This window comes from Stegodyphus dumicola, chromosome 4, assembly GCF_044657685.1.
Source record: "Stegodyphus dumicola isolate Sdum_Otavi_A_Nest chromosome 4, ASM4465768v1".
In the NCBI taxonomy this organism is placed as follows: domain Eukaryota; kingdom Metazoa; phylum Arthropoda; class Arachnida; order Araneae; family Eresidae; genus Stegodyphus; species Stegodyphus dumicola.
In genome coordinates, this window is record NC_140771.1 from 218,579,496 (window position 1) to 218,607,054 (window position 27,559).

General features: G+C 34.5%; 1 protein-coding gene across 7 annotated transcripts in view; it reads left to right on the plus strand.

Moving 5' to 3' along the window:
- The window catches only part of LOC118196087 (ral GTPase-activating protein subunit beta), a 162,295-nt gene that overhangs the window by 23,186 nt on the left and 111,550 nt on the right, over positions 1–27,559 (plus strand). For all 7 annotated transcript variants that reach the window (XM_085815994.1, XM_085815999.1, XM_085815996.1 and 4 more), the window contains exons 4-5: positions 13,846–14,044; positions 15,477–15,641. In XM_085815994.1, coding sequence (XP_085672120.1) covers positions 13,846–14,044; positions 15,477–15,641 — 364 coding nt within the window. The remainder of the gene's footprint in view (positions 1–13,845; positions 14,045–15,476; positions 15,642–27,559) is intronic.

The following is a 27,559-nucleotide window of genomic DNA, read 5'->3' on the forward strand; positions in this document are numbered from 1 at the left end:
AATACGGTTTCTAATAGGAGACTTATTACCTTTCATGACTGAAAATAACTGCTTGCACCGATAAGTGCTACCAAACATGGAAATAATTTCATATGTGAATTTTCGAGTATTTTCAAACCTGGCTGGTAAATATTTGTAAAATTCAGGCACGCCCACTTCAATGAATTTTGCTTTCAAATTTGAGTTGCATTGAATATCGATCACCTCCATTTGCATATGGCTGGGTACTGAGTCAATACTTATTGAGAAAATCGAAGAAAACAAAAAAAAATTTGTCTTTGAGGGAACTAAAATCATTAAACCTCGTTTCAAATTCAGTTGTTAAATTTGCAATTTTTTCTGCGTTTTTTTGATACGAACAAGTATCATCTAAACTTGATTTGTTCATACTGCACGTCGGGAAGTGCGTCAAATCTTCATTTTTAAGTTGTTTTTCCCAAAGAACTAGTTGACATTTGAATGCTTTAATTATGTCAAACATGTTCGTAATGATATGATCTTTTCCTTGTAACGATAAATTTAAATCGGTTAAGTGTTTGGTTTTATCAACCAAGAAAGATAAATCTTGTATCCATATTGGATTGTAAAACAAACTTACGTCTTGATTTTTCGTTTTTAAAAACTGACATATTTCTTCTTTCAAATCCCAGAATTTTTTGAGAATCTTGGAGCAAGATAACCAACGTACCTCGGTATAGTAGGACAAACCCGAATATTCACTATCTAACTCACTTAAGAAAGCAGTGAATTGACGCTGATTTAAACCTCGAGATCTAATAAAATTTATAACTTTTTTTTATATATGACAAAACATTCTCCATATTTATTACTTTCGTGCATAGAACTTCTTGATGTATAATACAATGCATATGATGAATGTTTGAACTGTGATTTTCACTAAGTTTTTTCTTAGTAATGCTATGAAGCCCTTGTTTTTCCCGGTCATTGATGGAGTGCCATCTGTAGCTACACAATTTAATTTTGCTAAAGGTAAATTGTATTTCTGCAGAAGTCCAAAAACACAAGTAAATATATCTTCTCCTGTGGTAGTACCAGGCATCAGTATTAGTTCCAGTAATTCCTCAAAAATGTTAAAATTCTTGTCACAAGAACGAAGAAACACTACTAATTGAGCTTTGCCACTAATGTCCGTGCTCTCGTCACAGGCAATGGAGAAACTTTCGAAACTAGATGATTTTGCTTTGATCTGATCACTTAAATTCGTGGCTAAATCAGTAACTCTTTCCGCAACTGTATTTCGAGACAATGAAATTGATTGAAAAGCCTTCACATTTCCAGGACAAACAATTTCTCCAGCTTTCATTAGGCATTCCTTGATGAAATCACCGTCAGTAAAAGGCTTTGAATGTTTAGCTATCAACTCGGAGAAGATGTAGCTTGCATGTACCGCCGCTTCACTTTCTTGCAATACTTTACTAAACATGGACTGTTGCTTTTTCACTCCTAACTTGAGCTCTTTCAACTTTTCTTCTCTCATTAATCCTTCGTAATTGTTATATTTCGATTTGTGTTGTTCGTAATGGCGTTTAATATTATATAACTTTGGTACATTAATAGTATTATTACATATCAAGCAGATTATTTTATCTTTTATTTCACAGCAAAAATATTCTAATTCCCATTTTACTTGGAATATTCTATGTTCGTCAGCAATTTTTTGTTTAATTTTACTACCACTTGGTTTTGATATAGACATACTGAATACAAAGGGCTGGAATAAACACGGTTAACGTTAAAAAGTTAACAAAAATGTATTCTTTCCACAAGAGATAAATCAAAATGCTGAAATATTTCTTCAAAAATATTCTAACAGTATCACAAAATGTCAAACGTTTAGCAAAAATCAATTCAAAACAGAGAAACTAATTCTATCTCACAGCGAAATCGCTACAAATCAATCACAGCATTAAGTAAACAAACAGTTCGCTAGAACTACAGCTACTACTGAGATGAGTTTTTTGTTCTCGGCTTTTATAAGCTTTATAATTAATTTCTCGAATATACTGGAAACATCTATAAATATCTGGATTTTTCGGATCGCAACAGCAATTACGAGATATTTATTTATTAGGTATATATTAGGTAAATGCACGCACTGTTCTATTTTTAATCTTCCAACACAGCTGTCTTTTCAAAAATCATCTGTGTTGCTAAGGAAACATGAATCAAATCTAATTACAATTCAAAATAAAAAAAAAAAAACTAAATAAATAAACAACTATGAAATCCGTAACAATATGAATTAAGTAATAATTAATAATAAAGCAAAGTGCATGCACATGCATGCATCAATATATCGTACACAACTATGATTGGAAAACTGAGACCATGAGTTCGGCCACATTCGGCTATCGGGGGATGCGTACAAGTTCTGAGTGCACGTGTCCCCCAAAAGCCGAAGGTAGCTGAACGCAAGCTACTCACACGCATTTGTAATTTAAGTAGTGTGTGTGTCAGCTCACTGTGAGTAATCTAACAACACTGAATAAATTATCGTTAATTACTTAGCAGTAAACATTTCATTTTTTTCTTCGTCTATATGTTATTTTATTATTATATATTATTATTTGCCGACATATTGGCCGGGCCACAAAAATATTCGTTGTGGGCCGCGAGTTTGACATCCCTGGTATACAGGATGGCTTATAAAATTTTGGGACTAGCTTTGTTGACAAGAAATTATTTTTATCTATGTGCTTAGGCTGTTATGTTCAAAGATACTGTCAAAGTCACTATCACTTTTGCACAGCGATAGAGTGTTCCTGACCTTCTTGCCACTTCTGAAATGTACCCTGGAAGTTCACTTCTTGAAACATAGTAAGTACCTTCTGCATTTCATGCTAGAACTCCATAATGTTGCCAAAATGATGCCCTTGGATTTTCAATGAGAAGAGATTGAAATCCAAAGGAGCCAAATTTGGAGGTAATAGCTCATGTGCAAGTGAGGTCATGCTGTGTCTTGCCAGAATCTCGTGTGAAGAGCGAATGGTTATAGGATTCATTGACGTGGACATTTGCTGATGCTGATCTTGTTGAAGGTCTTCTTGAACTTCACTGTCATCTTCCAGTGATATTCTACTCTTGATGTCACTTGTATGCTATGAAGAACATCTTACTTACATAAATACATATGGTGGTACATCATAAACTAGCATAAATACATATGATATAACTAAACTTACATTCATGGATATGGTGGTACATCATAACCATACATGGTGGCGTCATCATAAACTTGCTGCATCATTTGAAATGTCTTGGTGGCAGATTTGCCAAGTTTCACACAAAATTTAACATTTGCTGTTTGTTCATGTTGGAATCGCAAAAGAGGTAATGCATGGGATCACAAGCACAAATTGCTTGGCTATCCGTACTCAATGTTTCTTAGAACACTGACTTATAAAGATCTGTTTTCCCTGTGACATGTTTTGTCATTTGTTAGCATGTTACAGACCAGTCTCAAAATATTTTCTTACCAGCTCACATGCACCTGAATTTTGGCGAGTGAAATTCTTCCTTACTTTTCATTCAACATAATAACTATTTTATGTTTTACATAAAAGTAAGTTGTTTTCTCTTTTTTCTTTTCCTTCCCTTTTTTAAGTAATTTAAATCTTTCTCTATTTTATTTTTGGTGCTATTTTAGTAAAAAAAAAAAAAAAAAAGCTTTTAAAGAACAGCTTTGATTTGCAGTTTGAAATTAAAAATTTGCTTAACAATATGAAAAAATATTTTATAATGATTTACTGATGGTTAATTAATTGGATTCGGAATATGTTGAGAAGAATGGAAATTTCTAAAATAATTTTTAGGTAGAAGTAATTTCTTTCTTTATTTTAGTATTGATTATAAATGAAAATTTATAATAAATAATAAAGTAAAAACATTTGGTACAATGATTGATCATTATGGACATAAAATTTAATGATGACTTTGATTTCATCAGAACACAATGAAATCATAGTAATCTACTTTTTACCATTTTTTGCATCTGCTAGCACAAGCTGTAGATGTTATATTAGTTTTAGTATTACATTTAGTTCAGTTCAATCATAACCTGCCGATCAGGTTACTGGTGCAGTCAACATGATTTCTGAGAAATATAATTGTGATGTACAAGGTTCACTTCAAGTGTTGTGTTAAAGTTCAATTATCTGGCTTTCTAGACTAGCTGAAAAAAATAAATCTTTTCATTACTATTAAAATAGTAGTTATATTAGTTTTAGTATTACATTTAGTTCAGTTCAATCATAACCTGCCGATCAGGTTACTGGTGCAGTCAACATGATTTCTGAGAAATATAATTGTGATGTACAAGGTTCACTTCAAGTGTTGTGTTAAAGTTCAATTATCTGGCTTGCTAGACTAGCTGAAAAAAATAAATCTTTTCATTACTACTAAAATAGTAGTTAATTAAAGATCATGATGTGTGGCTTCCTACATTTCTTAATGCCTATTCATTAAGATATCTTTCCTTTTACCCTTTCATGCTTTTAATGCTTCTGTATGTTTTAATGTTTCTGTATGTATGTTTTCTGTATGTTCTGTATGTGTTAATGTTTCATTGTATATTAAAAAAAAAAAAGTCTTTTATTTCTAAAATTAAATTATTTATCAAAGCGAAATTTAATGTGGAACTAATTTACCAATTTAAAGATTGTCTTTTAAAAATTTAAAGATATAAATTTTTATGAAACAGGTGCTAAATAATTTTCTAGTTTTAACTGGAAAATTATTTAATTATTATCAGTGAATATTGAATGAGGAAATGCAAATTCTAAATCATCAAAAGTCTTTTCCTATTTAATACAAAGATTAACATCTGTGCTTGAATATACATAAATGCATTTGTGTAACATTCTTTTGCAAAACACTATTTCCTACCATTAATTTTTTTATTAATAATATAATTTGCAGTGCATATTAAGTGATACTATTTGTATATGAAGTGGTGCTGGCAGTTTTAGTTTGTGATAAGAAAATTTTGGCAATGATTTAAATACTAGCTCCTGCTTACGATTTGCATACCAAGGATTTTTGTTCTCCATCTATTTTGGTAGTGCAAGGTTTCTTAAAGGTTGAAGGATTCTCCTGTATCTAGAAACTTGTGCCAAAGTCTGCAGTCTTACTAAACTGATATATCTAATAATCACTTAGTTTGAAACAAATCACAAAGTCATGAGAAGGTTAAAATAACTTCCTTTTATTTAATTCTTAAAAAAAAATAGAAAGGTACAGCTTGTTCAACAGATGAACCTCTGTGACTTGTTAGTATTTAAATTAAAACAAAAGAAAGTTAAATGTAGATAATGGAGTCTGAGATTACACATAAAATAGACTACTTAAGCTGGTTCAGAGAGTTTATGATACATATTTTAAAATGCCAACTAGCAAGATGCTAAAGCCAGAATATTATTTAGGCAGAACTGGTGATAGCAAGTAGCAGCAAAATATAGCTGTGAGAAGCTGTAATGTAAAAATTCAAAATCATCAGCTTAAATACACAAAATAATTCATTTACATTCTGGTGTAAAGGAGGTATTCTATGTAAAAGGAGAAGTTACATTAAAGATTTAAATCATAATAATTGGTTAATTAACATAAATTACCTTATACTATTCCTCCTTAGAATGGATACAGACAAAGGTTTTAATGACCTTGCATAAAATTCTAAAATCTAAGAACATGAGCTAGCCCTTACAAACACCCAGTTAAGTTCTTAAATTTAAATTTACGTTCTACAAAACTTCATGTAACATTTTTGTATTTGATCCATCAAAGTTCCACACTATTTCCTACCATTAATTTTTTTATTAATAATATAATTTGCAGTGCATATTAAGTGATACTATTTGTATATAAATATATAAAGTGGTGCTGGCAGTTTTAGTTTGTGCTAAGAAAATTTTGACAATTATTTAAATACTAGCTGCTGCTTATAATTTGCATACCAAGGATTTTTGTTCTCCATCTATTTTGGTAGTGCAAGGTTCTTAAAGGTTGAAGGATTCTCCTGTATATCCTGTGTCTCACATATCATATCTCCTTTCAGGAACCTGAAAGAAAAAGGTTTAGTTATAGACATATTTAAGCTATAGATTATTGAGGTTGAAGAATAATGTTTTACAATTTGCATTTTTTTCTCTAAACTCTTTTGTTTTCCACACCTCTTTCCAACATTGTGTTGCATGAACAAGTTTGTAAATGTGCAATATTTCAACCTACTTAACTGAATTCCTACATAGCATTAGGCACAACAGACCTCAATGACACCCTATTTCAAAATCTATACCTAGTGTTCAATACTTAAATTATCATTTAAATTTAGAAATCCAGTCAATACTTGTAGACTTAAACTTCATTTAAATCTAGAAATATTGACTGGAGAACCTAACTTTAAATTAAGTCATTAACGATGTGCTAATTTTTAGTTTTCATCTATAATACACATTAACAAGAACATATTTTCCTTTTATGATAACATATATATTCATGCATTCAAGATATTAAATATAAATCTACATATTACAGTTCAAAAGATTACTTTACTTAGTTTTAACTTGTAGGGTTCCTCACTGTTTGTGTCTCGAGGAACCTAGTGAATTGTGTAGTGACTTAATTTTTGAGTTAAAACAGCTAAAACGTAGACTCAGGAAGGGTTAAAATACCTTTTTATTCACTCAAATAAGAATAACAGTCGGCCCCTTCTCGGGCTTACAGGAAGCCTCTACTTGGACTTTAACTCAGAATAAAAAATAAGAAACTAAACTATAACTAACTAATGGAGACTTAGCTGAAGCTTAGCCCCTTAATTTAAACTACCCGTCGAATATCAAATGGCATGTAAAATACGGCCGAGCGTAACAGCTTCAAGTGTGACTTAGCCTGAAGGCAAACACGTGCTACTAAGGATTCCTAGCACTCTTTTACGAAATAAGTCGAACCTTCCTTAAATACTTCTTTGAACTAATTTGCATTCAACGTGATTCTAAAATCTCATTCTGGTAGGGGGTTGTAAGTGGAAACAAGAATTGATAGGAAATGTTTTCCAAATTCAAATAACTGTTATAAAATTAAAGTATACCTTACAAACTTTTCATAGCAATCTACTTGATTTGTCTTTTGTGCCAAAATTTATGTTCATTACAATCTTTTGGACTAGTGTGACATAACCATTTTAAACACAGAAACTGAACATTTTAAAAAACAGATGAATACATTAACAGGAAACCTTTTGTGCTGTATTAAATTTAGATAGCCTTGCTTGAGGTAAAAATAAAAGTATATTAGGAACTCTGTGCACATACATAAAATAAACTCAAGGTGAATTTTCACTTTTTTACTTTTCTAGATTTGTCTCCAGGTGAGATAAGCCATAATTCTGTTGACTCTAATATAGCAGTCATCATCTAAGGCTGATTAGCATCTGGTCTTTTCTGCATCTGGACTTGGTCCTTTATTCTCATCAGCTTCCTTAGCCCTTCAGATTATTCAGATGGAGCCAGTTGCTGTCATGACATATTTCCTTCCTGTACATGGTCTACCACTCATCTGTGCGTTTCCTTCCTGTTTCTTTTGACTTTCTGTCATGTTGGTTCCTCTTCCGGTGGTCATTTATATCTTAGATTTTGCCTTTACCGACCCATCATTTTCCCATCAGTGCAAGTTCCTTGTTGATCTTGTTCACTGGGACTCTTTCCTTTTTGCGATTGTTTGTTACTTGGTTGGTGTGGACATCTTAGGGATTTTTTAACTTTTCCTTGAACCTTTGACATATTTCTTGTTCTTTTCTTTTTCTTCAACCTTTATCCTCGGTAGCATTTCTTTTTGAAGTATCATCCAACCTGGACCTTTATTTTCCTTTTTCATTCTGGAATCTTTTCCTTTGTGATATGGAGGCTGTTGCTGGGTCAGTTGAATCTCTTGATAACATAATCACCTGTGATGTATATATTCTTTTTCATCTGATCTACATTCACTCATTTGAATTCCCCATTATTTTCTCCTACTTTATTCTCTTGATTAAAAGGGGCCTTCAAACTTATTACAAAATTTCTCCACCTTTCCTTCTGGTGCAAAAGAAAGAGAATGCTTTATATTCAAACCCTTATCTCCCACCTTAAAATCGATATCATGCTTCTTTTTTCATAGCAAAATTTTGGTTTTTGCATGGAGCATATCCAAGGTACCTATTGCCTCAACCACTAATTTCTGAATGTCTGCCAACTTAAATTCTTCTTATTTTTTTTTCAACAAAAAGCTGTTTATCAAGGAGTGTAATCAACTTCTTACCAAAGAATAATTTCAAAAAGAAAAGAAAGTTTTGTGCATTCTACCATGTATTGAGAATCTTAGTGCATAGGCTAATTCATCAATACATCTATCCCAGCATTGGTTGTTATTCTTACATAGCTCTCGATAATTTGAACTCTATTTCTTTTCAATGACTCTGCAATATTTGACTGCAGTTGATAAAGAGCCATATTAAAATGTTTTGTGTCAAGACCTGAGCAGATTTTCTCAAAAGTTTGACTTGCAGATTGCTTACCATTACTTGAGATTATTTTTATTGGAGCCTTTTCGAAATGATATGTATAATACAGAGCAAGAACAGGGTCGGCTCAGTAGGTTACAGCTCAGTAGTTATCTTGAATGGCAATACATGAAGCAACATGTTTAGGTATAGAGTCAATGAGACTGATAACAGAATCAATGAGATAGATCGTGTTCCAAGGAATGGCTCTCCATTCCCTGTCAACCATTTGCCACAGTTTGTCTTCTGAATGCAATAATGGCAGGGTCTGCAAATGGTGTCCAATCACATCCCAAAAGTGTTGGACTGGTGAGAGATCAGGAGAGAATGGTAACACCTTGAAGAGCATGTTGGATGATGCAAGCAATGTGTGGTGGGCGCTGATAAAAGACATCGAGCACTCCTTGAAGGTAGGGAAGTGTCACCAACAGCAGCACATCATCCAGTATCATTGGGCAGTCATAGTGCCCTGAATCGTAACCTTCGAGAAACAAGGCCGTCCAGTTCTCTCGTGATGTCACGATGAGGAGTGCAAGGAAATCTCTCTCCTGCATTCAAAGCGAGTGAACCTACATCATGCTAATTTATCAGAGAAGCTAATTTTATGTTATTCTGATGTAAATAGGAGATTATTAAATAAATGATACTATCTTAACATTTAATTATATATCATGCTTTTAGACTTCAGATATCTGAACTTATTTTTCTTATTACTTGATAAAAATTTTCACTTGGATCCTCAATAATTATTTATATTAGTCTCATTTTATTTTCTATAGATTGGATAAACTTTCCAACACTTCATAACGTGAAAATGTTAAGCTTTCGAACTGCAAACGAAACTTGCACATTATTTTTCGTTCATATGTAAACATGAAAAATATGAATAAAAAGAGCATTTTGCCAGAAACAACTTTTTCTTACAGACTTTTTAAAATAATATTTAATTTTCTTCAGTATGGCGATAAAATGAAAGAACTAGCATTTTTGGTTATTACATTTATTTTTTAAACAAATTTTAATGTAGATCTTTTATAATAAACTAAATATTAAAAAGGAATATTTCATCATTTATTTATCGATATAAATACATTAAAATTTATTTTTAATGATAATTTTTAATGTCAACATTGTTTTAAACTGTCCAATGGTGTTATTGTTATTATTAAAATAATTATGAAACTTGCAGTGATCCAGATTCTTACAGAATAAAAACCAAAGATCTATTTTTAATCTGTCACAGAAAATCATTTTACTTTAATTTTGCTGACTGTCTTTATCAAACACTTTTTTAATTGCGATATGAATTCTTACTATTCTATATTATTCTTTACCGAAATCTTGATATGTCCACGTTAGAGTTTATGATCATAATAGTTAATTTCGTAGCTCTCTAGATCAAAAGTTGTGCCTGTAACTATGTGTGAGTTTTGATTTTTTGGATCACTTATGTGTATCCTTAAGCAATTGTGAAGGGGAAAAAATAATAATTCTCTGAAAATTTAATAGACAACATTTTGAAAGGAACACACTGCAGAATTATGTTTTAAATTTTAAAATATGCAAGGTAGTTAGCCTAGGTTCCCACATCTCGTTACCGAAGCGCGCGTGGTAGAGCCTATATTTTATCAGGAAAGTGCAATGATAATATAGGATACCGGACGTCCCTTGCAAAAGCACTTCATTCTAACAATAACCTTTGACCGAACGCTGCCCTCAAACCCAAAGAAAGGTGAACTCTCTGTACTGACGTCATGCGCTCTATGTCACTGAGCTGTAAGGCCTTGTTCTCGAAGGCCACGCCTGAATACGAATTAGAGGTGACCTGGAATGATAGGCAATTGTGCCCCAAACCATAATGCTGCTTTGCCACGCAGTGGGGCTTTTCACAATTGCTGCTGGTTCAGACCTATCTCCACATCGATGCCATACTTGTACGTGATGACTATCATTAGAGAAACAGAAGCCTGACTCATCTGAGAATACCACCCTGTGCCATTCCATCATCCACATCGCTCGAGCATGGCACTATTGGAGATGTTGGCATCTATGAATGTAGGGTCAATGACAACCCTTCTTAATGAATGCCACGAGTGCAGGCCAGTAGCCACCAATTGACAGCAAATAGTTCTGGTCGATATGAGAACATCCAGGGCAACTTGAATATGCTGCAGAATGGATGTAGAAGTGGCTTGTGCAGAATGGAGGCAACAAGTGCAGGCCACTAGCCACTATGTTTTGCCATGTTAGGTGATGGATAATTTTTGATAGCTATGATTTTTTAATATTCAGTTTCTGATCCTTGCTGAGATATCTTATAACTCAGGTATCAATGTTTCTTTGGCAGTGAACTTATATTTTGCCACATTCACTTTTAAACCTGCATCCTTTAAAAGTGAAAATCTTGGTGCAAATCCTAAATGTGGTCATCAGTTGGGTTGCTTGTGACCATTATGTACATGAATGTTGATTTATTGAGTAGGGCCTTATAAGATTATTATTAAGATTATGTCCATAGCCTTTTGAAATATAGCAAAAGCCCCACATAGAATAAATGGTATTGTAAGGAAGGTGTAAACATCTGAGTTGGTAAAAAATGCAGTTTTTGGCATATCTCCAGCTTCACACATATTTGAAAATATCCAGACATGAGATCTAGCATGGTCTTTGTAGATTTAATTTTGCATATTTTTTTCTCAGTTAGTGGTAAGGAGTAAACTAGATATTTTATTATACTGTTTTAGTATAGGAGTATATATAGTATAGGAGCTTATGGAGATTATATATATATATATATATATATATATATATTTTTTTTTTTTTTTTTGCATGTCTACATTATGGCTTCCTGTGATTGGCCTCTTTATTGTAGCAGACGGTGGTATCATCAAACTAATGTGAAAATTTTCTGACCAGTCGCTCCACCTTTATTTTTTCTTCCAAATGCAGTTCTTTGGGGTACAAAACTTGCAGCTCTACTTTTTCTCAGTCAGCTTGTTCATATCCAACTGGATGGTATCCTCCTGAAAATTAATTTGTGCCTGTGCAGAATTTAAGAAATCCAACCCCAATATTATATTTGCCTATAAGTTTTTTCACAAGAAAAAACCAGTTTCTGCTGGTTATTTTTAACTTGTACATTAAAAAGCATGCTTCCTGTGCGTGCATTCACAATGTTTTCCCTGTGCTTTTATCACCTTAATTCTCACCAAATCAGATAGTCTATATTTTCTAAAGTTTTTTGTAAAAATTTTTTTCTTCCCAAATTTTTTTTTTATTCCTATGTCCAATAAAGCATATGCAGGAATGCCATATAAAGCAATTTGAATAACTAGGAGTGACAAATTTTTAATTAGTGCTGTTTTATTTGGATGTGAGATGCTTTTTCTTTCATCCGGAGGGAATAACCTCTCTTACCCCATAGTATTCTTATCTAATTTAAAGGCTTCTGCTTATTATCCACCACTTTTCTGTGTTGAAATTTATCTTGTACTGTCAAATTTACTTTTTCTTCTGTCTACAGGCTTCCAAAAATCTTTAATAAAATTTTTATTTACTGTAATGCGTAGACTTTCAAATTCATTGCTAACTTGAAAAGCTGCTGTAGCATACCAGGTTTCTTAGTACCAGAAAATCTTGGATATGCAGCAACAGCCTGGGTAATAGTAACTCAATAACATCTGTGTTGGATTTTTCCCATATAGCTTATCACCACTGTACTTTTCTTAGAATAAAATCCATTAACTCATCTGCCTTAGTCTGGTATTTACCATAAAGTTCAGATTCTAATGTAATCCTATCTTTAACCACAGGGAACGCTCTCAGAAGTGTAGTTTTAAATATATAAAACTTACTCCATGGTTCACCTAGTAAATATTTTCCATTACCTTTGTACCACTATAGGGCTTGACCTTGACCCACAGTAGTTGCAGTTCTCTAACAGAATATAGTAAAAAGTGAATTTCTAAACTTTCTAAAGAGTTGGGACTGAACTTTTACTTTCAAAACTATTAGATGATTTTATTGTTGCCCACATAATAAAGCCAAATCCTTCCACTGGTCTTGCTGGTGCTGTAGGAAATTGGAGTTTTGAAGAAGCAGGCTAAAAATGGCTTTGTCTTGCAACATGGTTTGTGATTTAATTGGGGCCCAAATGTATAATTTACTGTATCTAGAAGCTTGTATCAAAATCCTGCAGACCTTGTATATTCTGAGACAAATGACAAAGTTGTGAGAATGTTAAAATAATCTTTTGTATAAAATAATCTCTTAAATAAAAAGAAAGGCACTACTTGTGTGACAGATGAATGTCTGTAACTTGTGGGTATCTAAATTAACATAACCAAAAGTTAAATTTCGAATGTAGATAAAGGGTCTGAGATTACTCATAAAATAGACTACTTAAGCTTACTCAGATAGTTAAATGGCACATATGTTGAAATGTTGGCTAGTAAGACACTAAAGCTGGAATCCAACTGAGAGAGCTGGTGAGTAACAGCTAGACATGGCTGCCAGAAGCTCAGATCTAAGAATTCAATACCCTCAGCTTAAATACACAAAACAATGTATTTACATTCTGGTGAGGATTTTGGAGAGGGGAAGTTATAGTAAAGATTTATGTCATAATAATTAGTCAATTAACATAAAATACCTTATAAGGTAACTGTTCCTTTCTGAGACAAGTTTATCCATCATGTGAAATTCTTATGTGATTGACTGATAACAGTTGTTTTGATCGTTGGCAGCATTTGACTAACATTAACTCTATGCAACGAAAATCAATAAATTGTATGGATTTTTATTTATGGATCAGTTTTCATCAAATATGTTTTTTAGTTTTGTAATTGTGTATGTGTACTTTGCAATGTTTTACTTTCACAGCAAGTTTTCTGCAGTGATATATGATTTCATTGTATAGAAAATGGGGCATTTTTGATTTTCAGCAGTAATGTTTTATGATTCTGTATAAGCTCCCATTTTATTATTTGACAAATCTCAAGGGCCTATGAAGAAAGTGAAAAGGATGAAATAGGTCAAAACTAAGAAAACATTGTAAAGCATATTGTTAAGAACATTTGAAGGTGTAAATGTAGCAGAGAAACAAATATTGATCAGTAAGTTATTGTCATTTGGTACCAGTTATACCAACTAGAATTCTGGGTATCATTTAATATACAAATACTAAAACAGTTTTTATTGCATAATTTTTTAGTTGTACAAAATTAGTAAAAATGAGACATTTTTATAATATTCTGTTATAAAAAAGCATTCCCCCTTTGAATATATTATAGGTTATCTGTTTTGGACTTGGCTTACCATTATCAGAACACGAAGCCATTCGAGATTGTGTAAATGTATATTGTGAATGGATGTTAGCTTTGACAAAACCCAAGATATGTGTACCTAAATGTATAACTGATGATTCCAATACGTACACCAGGAAAATGTTACATCATCTGTACAATCTATTCCTTCCAAGAAATGACAATAGTAAGATCTTTAAGCATTTATTTTTTTTATTGTATTTAATTTTGGAAAAAGTATTCTATTATTATTATGTTTAAGTTGCAGAAAACTCTAGCATTCTCTTCACTTTCCTTCTGTTTTGCTCTAGATCATCAAGCTGAATTATTATAATATTTTTCAAAAAATTAAAAGAAAAATGAGATGATGTGTCTTTACCATAAATTTTATAATTTATATGAGTACAGTTTGATGGCTGCGAGAAATATGCATACCAGTTGAATTTTTTTTTTTTTTTTTTAATTTACCTTAAGGAGGTTAGAAAGTAAAGAGAAAAGCAGTATGATTTTTATTCTTTAGAAATAATTTTTGCCAAGTTAGAATAATTGTTCCTTAAAGAAGGAGACTTATGTTGCTTCTCTCTCAAAATTAACTAAGCTATTTCACTTGAAATTAATGTGTAACAAAAGCAAAATTTAGAAATTATTTAGAGTATATTTTAGCAGCTTATCAGAGAGGCTGCATAATTTGAGTATCGTAAATAGGGGACTTTTGTAACTGAAAATGCATTGAAATAATTACAGTAATTTAATGAGATTAAATGTAAAGCATTAGCGTGTTAATTAAGTAAGAAATATTGTAAATTAATTTTTTTTCGTTCATAAGGTACTCTTTTAGGACTTAATTCTGTGATTCTGCCAGTCATATTATTTATCAGTATTATCTCTATTATTTGCAAAATACTGATGAATATTTACTTTAATTATTATAAAATAAATTAAAGTCCATTTTTGTAACTTTTATCATTTTATTATTCATCGTATTTTTATACTTTTAGATCTATCATTTGGCACTTTTTTAATTGTGAGTATTACTTTGTAGTTATTACTATTCTTGGCTAATGTACACTGCTGCTGTACCTACTTGAAAATCTGTTTGTGACTTATCACTAAGACTAGAAGATGAATACAAGAGGGGAAGGGTGTAAAAGACCCTTTTATTGAACTCGGTTATATGCAAATAGCACTGTCTTTGTGCTTCCAAATCCACCTTCATAAAGATAAAACTAAAGATAATGGTACACTGAACTAAATTTAAAGATAAACTAGTAGTTCAAGACTACATAAATTAATTTAATGTAGCAGGTTGACTCAGAAATTTAGACAGCTGGTAGAAACAACAATGTGCACTCTCAATAGCAAAACAGCCTGTGACTAATATTTCAGTTTCACTCCTATTCATCCTAACTCATTTACATCCTGGCGAGGAAATGTAAGAGAAACAAGAAATGACAGAAAAGTTAAATTAAAATAACTATTAGTAAAAATAATGTAAACGTCACAACTTATAATATCAAAATTTACAACAGTTGGATTTACAACAATTAATTTAGTTAGCACCTTAGATGTATATTTTTGAACTTTATGTTATAAAGTAATCTATTTTATTATCTTTTTAGGTGCTGATATTATCAATAGGCAAGCTGTACTTTGCCATAGGGTTCTTCGTACAATTGAAGCTGTAGCTCAAGAATCAGTTATTATTGAGCGAGAAACTTGGGATGCTCTTCTCCTTTTTCTGCTAGCTATTAATGACACACTTCTAGCACCACCATCTGTTCCTGGTATGCAAATTTTGCTTCTGAAATGAGATAGTTTATCTTTTGTTTATTTATTTATTTTTAATCTGTTTGTATACAAAAGACTTTGTATTTTAAAATTTAGCTATACAAGTATAGTAAAAATATAAAGATTTAAAAAATATAACATATAGCTTGTTAAAACAATTTATATATTTATTTTTTCATAATATTAAACAGTGAATTTACTGTTTTTTATTGCATGTAAGTTATTGTAAGTTGTCTATTCATATTATATTTTATCTTTTCATTTTTAAGCCATCCTTCTTTACAGTTCAATTTCATGTACCTTTGAATCTGTCAAATTAAATACAATAAAAATATAAATAAAATATAATCATATAAAGCTTCTCAAATATATTTAACTTTTTCCAATATTAAACTTTTTCTAGTAAGTTGACAGTTATTTAACATGTTAAATAGCATCCTGTTGTTAAATGTTGAAATCAACGGAAAAGACAGTTTCTATGGCATTAAAGGTGACATTAGTTGATCTGACTCCTGTATTTGAATGAAGCAGCATGGAATAATATTAAGTATAAAAATATTTATTTCACACACAGAAACGAAATTCGTACCAGGAGAATTCTGTAGCAGCTTTTTTCCTCCCAGCAGCACCTGCCAAAAGGAAATTTGAGGCAAGAGAGAAGTTGTGACATAAAACATAACACGGCATGTGTGCCGCTTGCTGATTGGCTGATACAGTGCACCTCTCACTCGCATAAATGAAATGCTACAGAGTATGCCCCCAGAGATAAAGTCACGATTACAAACTATAGTTAATATTTATGATATAAAAGAAAATGATTAGGTTAGGTTATTTAATTACAGCAAAGCCTCGAGGGCTATCTGCCTAAGGGGAGGGATGCCCTCATGGAGGACTTTCTAAGGGAAGCTGGCTCGTATACACGTTACACATGGGGAAAACCATGAAAACACTCATGCAGCCAGCCCGTTCGCGGGATTCGAACCTCGGACCGAACTACCAGTGTTCAGCAACTTTACCGCTCAGCCACTGGTGGGCATAAAAGAAAATGATGATATAATGCTAAAGTAGGGAAGTACAGAAAATGCTTGTAAGAGAGATATGTACATGGTCATAGATGCAGTAGAAACATATGCATAGTAGTAAACGTTAAATATAGTATAAATTTGTGCTCAAGGAATGTAGTCTGTGACTAAATGCTTGGGAAATCAGACCTTATACCCACTTTTAGTGGTAGATGTTTGATTAAAGATCATGGCGAGGGAGCTGAAACTGAAAGAGGTAAAGACTGCATATGAGTAATGTCTTCTGGGAGGTAAAGCAGGTTTTATTCAATCAATTGAAACTGCAGTATGTTTTCCGTGTGCATCAATAATAAGGTTCTTATCATTTCTGTCTACCGCTAAATGAGGTCTAGTATAAGATGGTGTTAGTGGGTTAGTGGGGAATAAACTTTGTTGGATCTTAAAAATATAAGAACAAGTTTTTAATGACAGATTGATGAACATTTTAGAACTAACATATAGAGCAGTAGAAACAGGATTTAAAAATCTCATTGTTTGAAGTAAATTATGTACTTGTGTGAATGTAAGGTTTAGTTTATGGCATCATTGTTTACTAGATTGGGAGGTAATCTTAATGTTGTGTCATAATCAAGTTAAGGAGAAGTTGCTTTGACATCCTCCTTAATGGCTGAATGTATGCCTAAGAGAGCAAGTGCGAGAGTTTTTGTCCATTGGGCTGTATCATGAGCTTTAAGGGCTGTTTAAAGATGCTGATGGAAGCATTCGATAATTCCATTAGACTGAGGGTGATATGTAGAGGTTTGAATTATGTTTCACCCAAGTGTATGAATAAGTTCTCTAAAAGATTAGATTCAAAATTTTTACCCTGGTCAGATATAAGTGTGACTGGGCATCCAAATCTGGATATCCAGGCATGTATTAAGGCACAAGCAGCTGCACAAGCGACATGTTGTAGTCATGTCGGTTGTTGGAATAATTTTGGCCATCTTGTGAACTGGTCTATGATAGACATGCAGAACTCTTTTCCATCATATTAAGAGAAAGAAAAATAAATTAAATATAATAAAATACATTTTCAAGCTGTGGCTGCCGAGCGTGTAGGACACTCTGCTGAGCTCTCCTGATTTTTCTCACTGTGAACTGTCCAGTCCGGTAGGTGGACAGTTAAGTTTTTGATTAGGTTTTACTGCGTATTTCTGAGCTATTGCAGGTACCCCTGAGTACAACAAAATGTCCTTCTTTAGAACACATGAAGAATCTACGGATGATGATATGGAATTGGACCGGTCTATGATGTCAAGTAAATCCATGCAATTCCCACTTCGGAGAGAGGATTTTGTGAAATCGCCTAGAAGTAAAAGCAAGAAAAAGAAGGTAAAGCTATCGTCTGAACCGGATGTTACTAAAAATGATGAGGTCATTGTCTTCAAACAAGAGCTGGTAGACTGGCTGATAGTTGAACGTGATTTAAGAGAAATATGTACAGAGGACATTGAAGCCAGTATGAAGGTGAAATTAATTTACGTAAACACTAAAAAGATGGAGGATTATCAAAATGCAATGAAATTCCTTAAATTCAGTGAAATACCTTTTCATACTTATTTAACTGAAAATGAAAAACCACTCAAGGTCATCTTGAAAAATCTCCCGGCTAAAGTTACTGAAGAAGTAATCTACGACGATCTCGCAAGAAGAAAGTTTCCAATCCTTAAGGTCAAACAGTTCTGCTGGAGCAAAAAATATAATTCGGAAAAATTGCCAATATGGCTTGTTGAACTAAAAAGAAATGACGAAGGCCATGCAATACATCAGCTGAACTATATGTTCAATGTGAACATAAAGATTGAAAAATACAGCCCCAAGAAGCGACCAACGCAGTGTTTTCGATGTCAGGAGTGGGGGCACTTCCAACACCTGTGTACTAACAAAATAAGATGCTGTAAATGTGGAAAAAATCACCACAACAATACTTGCCCCAAGAAACAGGACGGAACTCCCACAGGATTATCCCCTCAGGGGGCTCACTTTTGTGAGTACAGGTGTGGCAATCTTGAGGTACCCTAGCCCTTCAGGGAATCATCTTCTTGGTGAGACGGGTGTCACGATCCTGGAGCCCCAGTGATCTATCTTCTTTTCCATCTCCTCTCCTCTTGGCTGGAACTTTTTCCCTTCCCTTCTACCTTTTGGTTTCTCTCTTCGGAGTTTGGGGCTCGTCATGAGAAACTGGAGTTGCCCTTGTCTCTAGTTTTCGAGTGGCAAGAAAACTGCCCACGTTCTTGCTGTGCGTGGAGACCCGTGTCGCTCGAAAGGAGGGTCCTGGTAGTTGAGGGGCGAGGTACTGTCCCCAACACACTGCTTTGGCCTCTGCTTCAGCTAAACGGGAGGCACCTTAGTCGTCCTCACGGGTGTCAATCGGCTGGTCACTAGTCCTTGTGTCAGTGGCTTGGGGATAAGCTCTCGGGTGTACCTGTTTTCAGGAGAGCCAACTGTGGGGCTTCAGTTTGTGTATAGACCTGGTTAGCCCTGGCGCAGGAATCTGCATCCCCTTGTTGGGCTCTGTGGTGGGTGGGGCTGCTGGGTCCGAATCATACTTGATCTTCAATATGGCCTCTTCAAATGAAAAATACGAAACTTGTCTTCCATCAAAAAAAGTAAAAACGAATGTGAATGCAAATTCTAAAGAAACTCTACCTAAATTCCTTGTAATAACTAACTCAAAAGGCGAACTTCTAAAAATGTCACCATTCCTGATACAAAAACATATATAAGCGACTATTGGTGAGCCAAAGACAATAAAACGACTGCGCTCAGGAGACCCTCTTATAGAAACAGTTTCCCCAGCTCAATCTGCTACCCTCCTCAAACTTGAAAAACTTGGGCAAGTCGAAGTTAATGTGACAAAACACAAATCCTTGAATTACAGCTGGGGCATTATATCTGAGACTGACCTCATCTTTGTCTCAGAAGAAGAAATTGTGTCAGAACTGTCCAATCAGAATGTCAGTGCTGCAAGGTGGATCAAGATGCGCAAAGAAGGTCAGCTGGTCAATACGAAACATATAATCCTGATTTTCAATTCACCTGATCTGCCGAAAAGTATTAAGGCCGGGTATTTGCACTGCCCCGTAAGACCTTACATACCTAACCCCTTACGATGTTTTCAATGCCAGCGATTTGGCCACTCAAAAATGTCCTGTCATGGCAAACTCACATGTGCACGTTGCTCTGTGGAAGGCCATGACAGTAAAAATTGTAGTGCCGGCCCACTATGTGCAAATTGCAAAGGGGAGCACACGGCATTCTCTCGACTTTGCCCAAAATGGCAGTCTGCGATGGAGGTGCAAAATATGAAAATAACTAGAAATATTCCTTATGCAGAAGCGAGAAAACTAGTAGCAGATTCTCAGTCTCGAAAAATATTATATGCAAGCGCAGTAAAATCGGTCAAATCCATAGGCACCCAGACAATCCACACACCAAATAAACAACCAGTCCAAAATCCTCAACAAAATACACCAGCAAAACTGAAGCATTCAATAATAACAATAAAATATAATAAAGTGAAAGAAAACCTTATGAGAAGCAAAGAAATACTGAAAACATCAAAGCCTGATAGAAAAATAAGTGTCAGACTAGAGCATCTTGACTCAGAGATGGAGGTAGAAGAGGGCTTAAACATTCCGAGGAAACTACTTCCACGTAAAACCAAAACGCAGCATAGGAAAGACCAAAAATAATGAATAATGGCCACCCTTGTTTCTTGGAATTGTCGCGGTTTCCATCAACATCTTGATAACATCAAAGACTTGATCAATTTGCATCATCCTGTGGTTTTGGCATTACAGGAAACTCTACTGAAACCAGGAAAGCAAACTAAACTTCGAAGGTTCGCAATTTTTAGAAAAGACAATATTGTAGGTGAACGTGCCAGTGGAGGTGTAAGTCTCCTTGCCTCACTAGACTACCCAAGCAATTCACTTCCTTTAACAGGGTTCGTAGCGGTCCTTATAAGTCCTTATATTTGAAAATAAAATATAAAGGCCCTTATAGGTGCTTACTTTTTCTTTGAAACCCTTATTTTTTTGTTTTTAGTGCTTTTTTTTAAAATGAACGCGCAATTTTTCTCCGTACCAAAGCCGAAACTAAATAAACAACTTTTCTTCCTAATATGGAATGTCAGAACATGAATCATACTCCCGGAAATAGCTTTTCCCCCTTTCTCTGCATTAACATAACCTTTGGTGTGCACGGAGAGTACAGACAGGTGCCCGTTGTTTTGTTGGCCAAAGAATTGCGAAAGCAGTAGAAAATTCCGGTACATTCAGCATTCTTTTCCTCCCACCCAAATACTACACACGTTTGAATTTCTATTAAGATCTTAATAATTTGCATTTTAGTTCCGCTTGGTCAGTTCATATTCGTGTTTATTATGATCGTTATGCTTATATTATGAGTATATGTATGAATGTTTATAATAACATAGTTGCAGTAACTGCTGAACTATAGTAAACTTCCAAAAATGGTTGTGTTTTAACACAGATTAGCTTTGTAAGGAATAATATTCAGAATGGCTTAAATAAAGGGAAAGTAATCGAATAGTCAAAATAATTTCATTTTTTTTTGGCCAATACATTATACAGTACGAAGGTTGGGGGGTTCTCCCCTTTCTCCGCAAAATCTCGAATAATGAAACTGTTACAGTTCACTGCAAAACAAGCAACGGACCTTTTTTTTTTTTTTTTTTTTTCTGTCACTTTCCAATCTGAATTGAATGGGACTAAAAGTTCTGCAGTCTACCAACTCAAGCGAAGAATGATTCTATTCTGGAAATTTAACGCCATCTGTTGAAAATTAAAATGAAAAACACCCCAATTATTTAGTTCTTTATTCTCCCAATACCGGTAGCTCTTGATTCCGAATGCGTAATATCACGTAATTCACGGCTCACATATTGCGCAATAATGTTTGCGATATTCTGCAGAGATAATTAATTTTGATGTTCAGTCCGAAATTTGTTTATGAACACTTAAAAGAGTTTTACTGTGCTTGCTAAGCAGAATATTTTTTAGTTCCATTTATATGATGCACATATATGTTTTATATGATGCACATATTGAAATATCAAAAGCATTTATTTAGTGGGAAAATCTAAAGAGCGGCTAAAGTCTACCCCCTCCTCCGCTCCTCTTTTTCAAGTTACGCTCGACTGTCCAATATTCGCCAATTTCCAAGTATGTGGGTAGTTAAGCTTTTACTGTTAAAGGATGACTGCATGAAGCAAATTTCTGTCTTCTGATTTCAGAAATGTTCTTCTTTTTTAATTAAATTACTTTGCTTGCAATATCTGTTAAGAGAAAACTGATATATGATGAAAATTTAGAAAATGTTCAGAATTTAGATTTAAATTAGTTAAATATCAATATGAGTGAAAAAATAAATTGTATTTATTATTAAGTTCCAAGCGAATAGAATAAATATGCCTTATTATTATTTATTTCCTCTATTTTGAACTGAAATTTCATCATTAAATCTTGTAATATAGTTTAGTTCTGCATAGTTTTTTTTTTTCTCTCATTGTAAACTAGTTCTGTAAATTGAACTGTTATTTAAAATTTAAAAAAAGTAATTATTTTCCATGGTTGAGCTAATGCTTATTCTCTCTTAATAAATACTGCATTTCTCATATTTTAAATTACGAGTCTAATTTTTAAGGTTATGCAGTTGTGTATAATGTAATTAGACAGGTGCTTATTTTTTTCCGTAAAATGTGCTTGAAAAGTGCTTATAGGTGCTTATTTTTTTAACTAAAATGTGGCTATGAACCCTGTTTAATTACAAGCCTTCAAGCTGTTGCCATCCAAATAAGTTTAAGGACCCTGGTTTCAGTTTGTTCTGTTTATTTGCCTCCAAATGTTCACATTGATCAAAGGGATTTGGATAGTCTAATAGAGCAACTGCCTGAACCTTTTGTCATAATAGGCAACTTTAACGGCGCCCACCAGCGGCCGAGCGGTAAAGTCGCTGAACACTGGTAGTTCGGTCCGAGGTTCGAATCCCGCGAACGGGCTGGCTGCATGGGCGTTTTCGTGGTTTTCCCCATGTGTAACGTGTATACGAGCCAGTTTCCCTTAGAAAGTCCTCCACGAAGGCATCCCTCCTCTTAGGCAGATAGCCCTCGAGGCTTTGCCATAATCACACACACACGCAACTTTAACGACCATAGTTTGCTTTGGGGGAACAAGGATACTAATCCTTGAGGTAGACAAATCGAGACAATGATTGAAGATCATTCTCTTTGTCTCCTAAACAATGGAAAAGTTACCTACTTCCATGAGCCTACAAAGACTTTTGTGCTCTTGACCTTGCCATCTGTTCACTATCTCTTTTGCCCTTTTGCACTTTTGACGTAGGGAATGATCTCCGTAATAGTGATCATTTTCCTCTTTTAGTTTCTATCGCACGAGAATGTGCAAATCCCATGTCAAGATCTCAATTTATACTTGAGAAGGCAGACTGGCAGCTCTTCTCATCTCTTGCAGAGCTCACAGAAGAGATGGTGGAAGGTGTGGAAATCGATGATGCAGTGAAAGCTGTTACTGATAAAATAATGCAGGCAGCTAAAACCTCTATACTGATGACATCAGGAATGATACGAAAATATTCAAAGCCATGGTGGAACCATGAGTGTCAAGAAACCCTTAGAGAACAGAGAAAAGCCTTGGGAATTTTTTGTAGGTACCCCACTTTGTCAAATCTCCTAGCCTTCAAAAAAGCAAAAGCAAATGCAAGGAAAGTACGACGAAAGAGCCAGAGGGATTCGTGGATACACTATGTGTCATCAATAACATCCTCTACTCCGAGTAAAAAGGTATGGGAGAGAGTTAGGAAAGGATGCGGTATGTATAATGATCACGCACTTTCCATCTTGGAAAAAGATGGTCGAGTAATTAGTACTACAGAAGAAATTGCAAATATTATTGGTGAGACCTTTGCGGCTGTTTCTAGCGGCAGCAACTATCCGCCAGCATTTCTTTCTGTGAAGAAATACTCAGAGAGAACTCATGTATCCTTAAACTCTAGTAACTCAGAGCCTCATAATAAAGATTTCACTATGCTTGAGCTAAAGAGAGCCCTGCTTCAGACTCATAGGTCCAGTCCGGGTCCAGATGGTGTCAGCTATGAAATGCTGAAGCATCTTTCCTCTATGGCATTGTTGCTCTTCTCTCTCTCTACAATCAAGTGTGGAAGGAGCACTGTTTTCCCAGTTTGTGGAAAAAAGCTGTTGTCATTCCCATAGCTAAACCAGGCAAAGACCTGAAGAATTATTCTGATTATCGGCCTATCGCATTAACTAGTTGCATCTGTAAGTTGTTTGAAAAAATGGTAAATTGTCGCTTAGTCTACTACCTTGAGAAAAACAATGTAATCTCACCATACCAGAGTGGTTTCCATAAAGGTAGATCTACGACTGACAATATTCTCATGTTGGAGACCTCCATTTGTAAAGCTTTTGTCAGGAAAAATCACCTTGTGTCTGTGTTCTTTGACATGGAGAAAGCTTATGACAAGACCTGGAGGTATGGCATTTTATGAGAACTTCACTCTTGCGGCTTTCGTGGCAATTTACTGATTTTCATACAAAATTTTTTGAGCGCTAGTACTTTTTAGGTCAGGACTGGCTCTGTTTTCTCAGATGTATTCGAACAAGAAAAGGGTGTGCCTCAAGGCTGCGTTCTAAGTGTTACTTTATTTAGTTTAAAAATAAATACTATTTTAAAGGAACTCCCCCCTACTGTGTCAGGGTCATTATATGTGGATGACTGCATGCACTTTTGCCAAAAGCGAAATATGCATCCCGAGCCAGAGCTTCACTTTCAAGATTCTTTGATTCCTGTCGTACCAGAAGTCAAGTTTTTAGGAATGATGTTTGACGGAAAGTTGACCTTCATTCCCCATGTCCTTTGCTTGAGGAAGAAGTCTTTCAAAACACTGAATATTTTAAAAGTCTTGGCGAACACCTCCTGGGGTGCCGAGCGGGAATCAGTGCTTCACATTTATAGAGCTCTTGTACGCTCTAGACTGGACTATGGCTCGGTTGTATATAGCTTGGCACGGGCTTCCACTTTACGGAAACTAGATCCTGTGCACCACCAGGCCTTGTGGATTTGTTCTGGAGCCTTCAGAACATCTCCAGTTCAAAGCCTTTATGTTGACTGTTATGAACCACCACTCCAGCTAAGACACGAGCAATTGTCCCTTCATTATTATTTCACAATCTTATCACAACTGAACCATCCTTGTAAAATTCTGCTTGATGTCAGTGACCTCTTATTTGAAGCACGACCCTCCTGTATTCTTACCTTCTCTTTACGAGTTTGTTCATTAATTGAGAAATATTCCACATCCGATTTAAACATCCAGCCAGTGAAACATTTTGAAATACCACCTTGGGAAAAATGTACAAATTCGCTTTCTTGATATTTTCGTCTATCTGGTTAAAAAAAGTACTAATGAGATCATATATCCACAACTTTTCTCAGAACATAGACAAATTTACATTAATTATATTCCTGTATATACAGATGGGTCGAAAGCAATCGGTCATGTTGGAATGTCATTCGTGATTGAAAATCATATGGTGGGAAAACGACTTAATCTTAATTGCTCAGTCCTGACATCTGAACTGACTGCAATTTATCATGCCCTTTTATCTATATCTAGACGTTATCGGAGAAGGTTTATTATCTACTCTGACTCATTCAGTGCTCTGAAGGCTTTAGAAACATTCTCTGATACACAGAATCTGCTTATAGTTGAAATTTTAAAGTTGAATAAAATCCTAAGTAATCGTGGATTCAAAATTCTTTACTGCTGGATTCCTGGACACGTAGGAATAAAAGGTAATGAGTTGGCAGATATCACAGCCAAAGCTGCTGTCGAGGAATCTAGTCAACTCATTCCTCTCAGAGATATCAGCCAAACCATCAAGATGAAAATTTTAGATAAATGGCAAGAAATTTGGGATGCACAATTAAATAATAAGCTAAGAAGTGTGAAGCCTAGAGTGCAACTTTGGAAACGTACTCGAAACCGAAGGGAAGAAGTATTTTTGACTTGTATTCGAATCGGCCACTCCAGAATCACGCACAATTATCTTCTCAAAGCAGAGAGTGAGCCAATTTGTCCCTACTGTGACAGCATTTTATCTGTTCGTCATTTTTTAATAGAGTGTCCGAATTTTAACAGACTAAGACTAAAGCATTTTAAAGAGTGTGACTTGCCTCTCGACCGTTTAATCGGGAAAGAGGCCAATAATAATTTATTTCTATACTTGAAAGAAACAGGTTTCTATTATTTAATTTAATTTAGCTTTTATTATAGTGTAATTTTAATGTGTTTCATCGCTTGTTACATATCATTTGCTGAGTTTTAATACCTACTCCTTTTAATGTTCACCATTTTATTATTTCATGTAGATTTTATGACTTAGCTAATTGTTGTTTTACAAAGTTTATCCATCTTTTTATAAACTACCATGTGTTTGGCGCATATAACCTTTCTGGTTATGCACCATTAACTCAACTACCACCACCACCACCCACATGTTTATTTTGTGGGAAAAATCATGTATCCAGTTATCGCGGCTGCGAAGTGTACAAAAAAAATTTGATAGAAAACCAGCCCCCCGCAAGACGACAAAATCTACTTTCAAAAATGATGAATTTCCACGCCCTACTACAAATCCTGAAGGAAGTTTCCATTACCTCAGAAAACCCTGTATGGCGAAAAATTAAAGAATAAACTGAACCAAGTCCCTGCAGACACTAGCAAAGCTTTCACTTGAGTACGAGACGATAAGGTTCAAGAATTTCTGGGAAAAATCATATACTTCATCGAAAACATCAAGAGAGCAAAAACTACTGTGGAGAAACTTTCATGTGGATTTAAAGCTGTAATGTACCTTGTGAAGATTGCTGATGAAGACTTTTAAGGATCTTACATCAAAAGAGATGCAGTAATATTACACTTTACTATCATTTTCTTCACATTTCTACACTTATTCTAAGTTCCAGTTTTCTGGTTTTCAAGCAGCATCGATTGAGGTCAGTTTCAGGGAGGGTGACCTCCCATGTGACTGGCTCTGACGAATGAGCAGTTAGAATCTAACAAAAGGACTTTGTTCGCACCAGCTCGACGGCTTTAGCCGCTAGTAGCAGTTTATCATCTTCTTATGCTACATTTTCTATCTTTCAGCTTTCCAGAACCAAAATTTATGTAACTACTGTTGATATGTTTTCTATGACTTTTGTTGTTTTCACACTTTTGTTCTAGAAAATAACTGGTTACCTCATCTCACATCTTTCGAAGCTACCAAATGTTCTACAAGGGGTAAGGCCTTCGGCCTAGGCACCCTGGTGTCTCAAACACCGTTCTACTGGGGAGGTGGCCTATAAAATTTATATCTATGTGGGCAAAATGAACATCAGGTTCAGAAAATGTGCCAATACGAGAAGATTTTTTACGTTTAGTGATTTTAGCTCATTGACTTTGATCACAGCTGCATACAAAAAAGATTTTATCTGTTTTCGCATGCCTGACCTTACAAAATGTTTAGCAATTAAATCGTGGGAAGCTGAGATACCCGAATGAGAGCAAAAATGTACGGTTTTGAAAGCTGCTAATCTCATACACTGGGAAACAAAAGAATGGGGATGGTTTTGGGAGATGTCACAATATAGATGAATATTCTCAAGAGGGAAATAATGTTTCTCTGATTTTAAAGAGGAGGTATTAGATGCTACAAGTTGTTGAAGTTCTTCCCATTGCTTGATTTGCTGCAGCGAATTCTTGAAAATCGAGCACCAATAGATGAAATTTCATCTATCTCAATT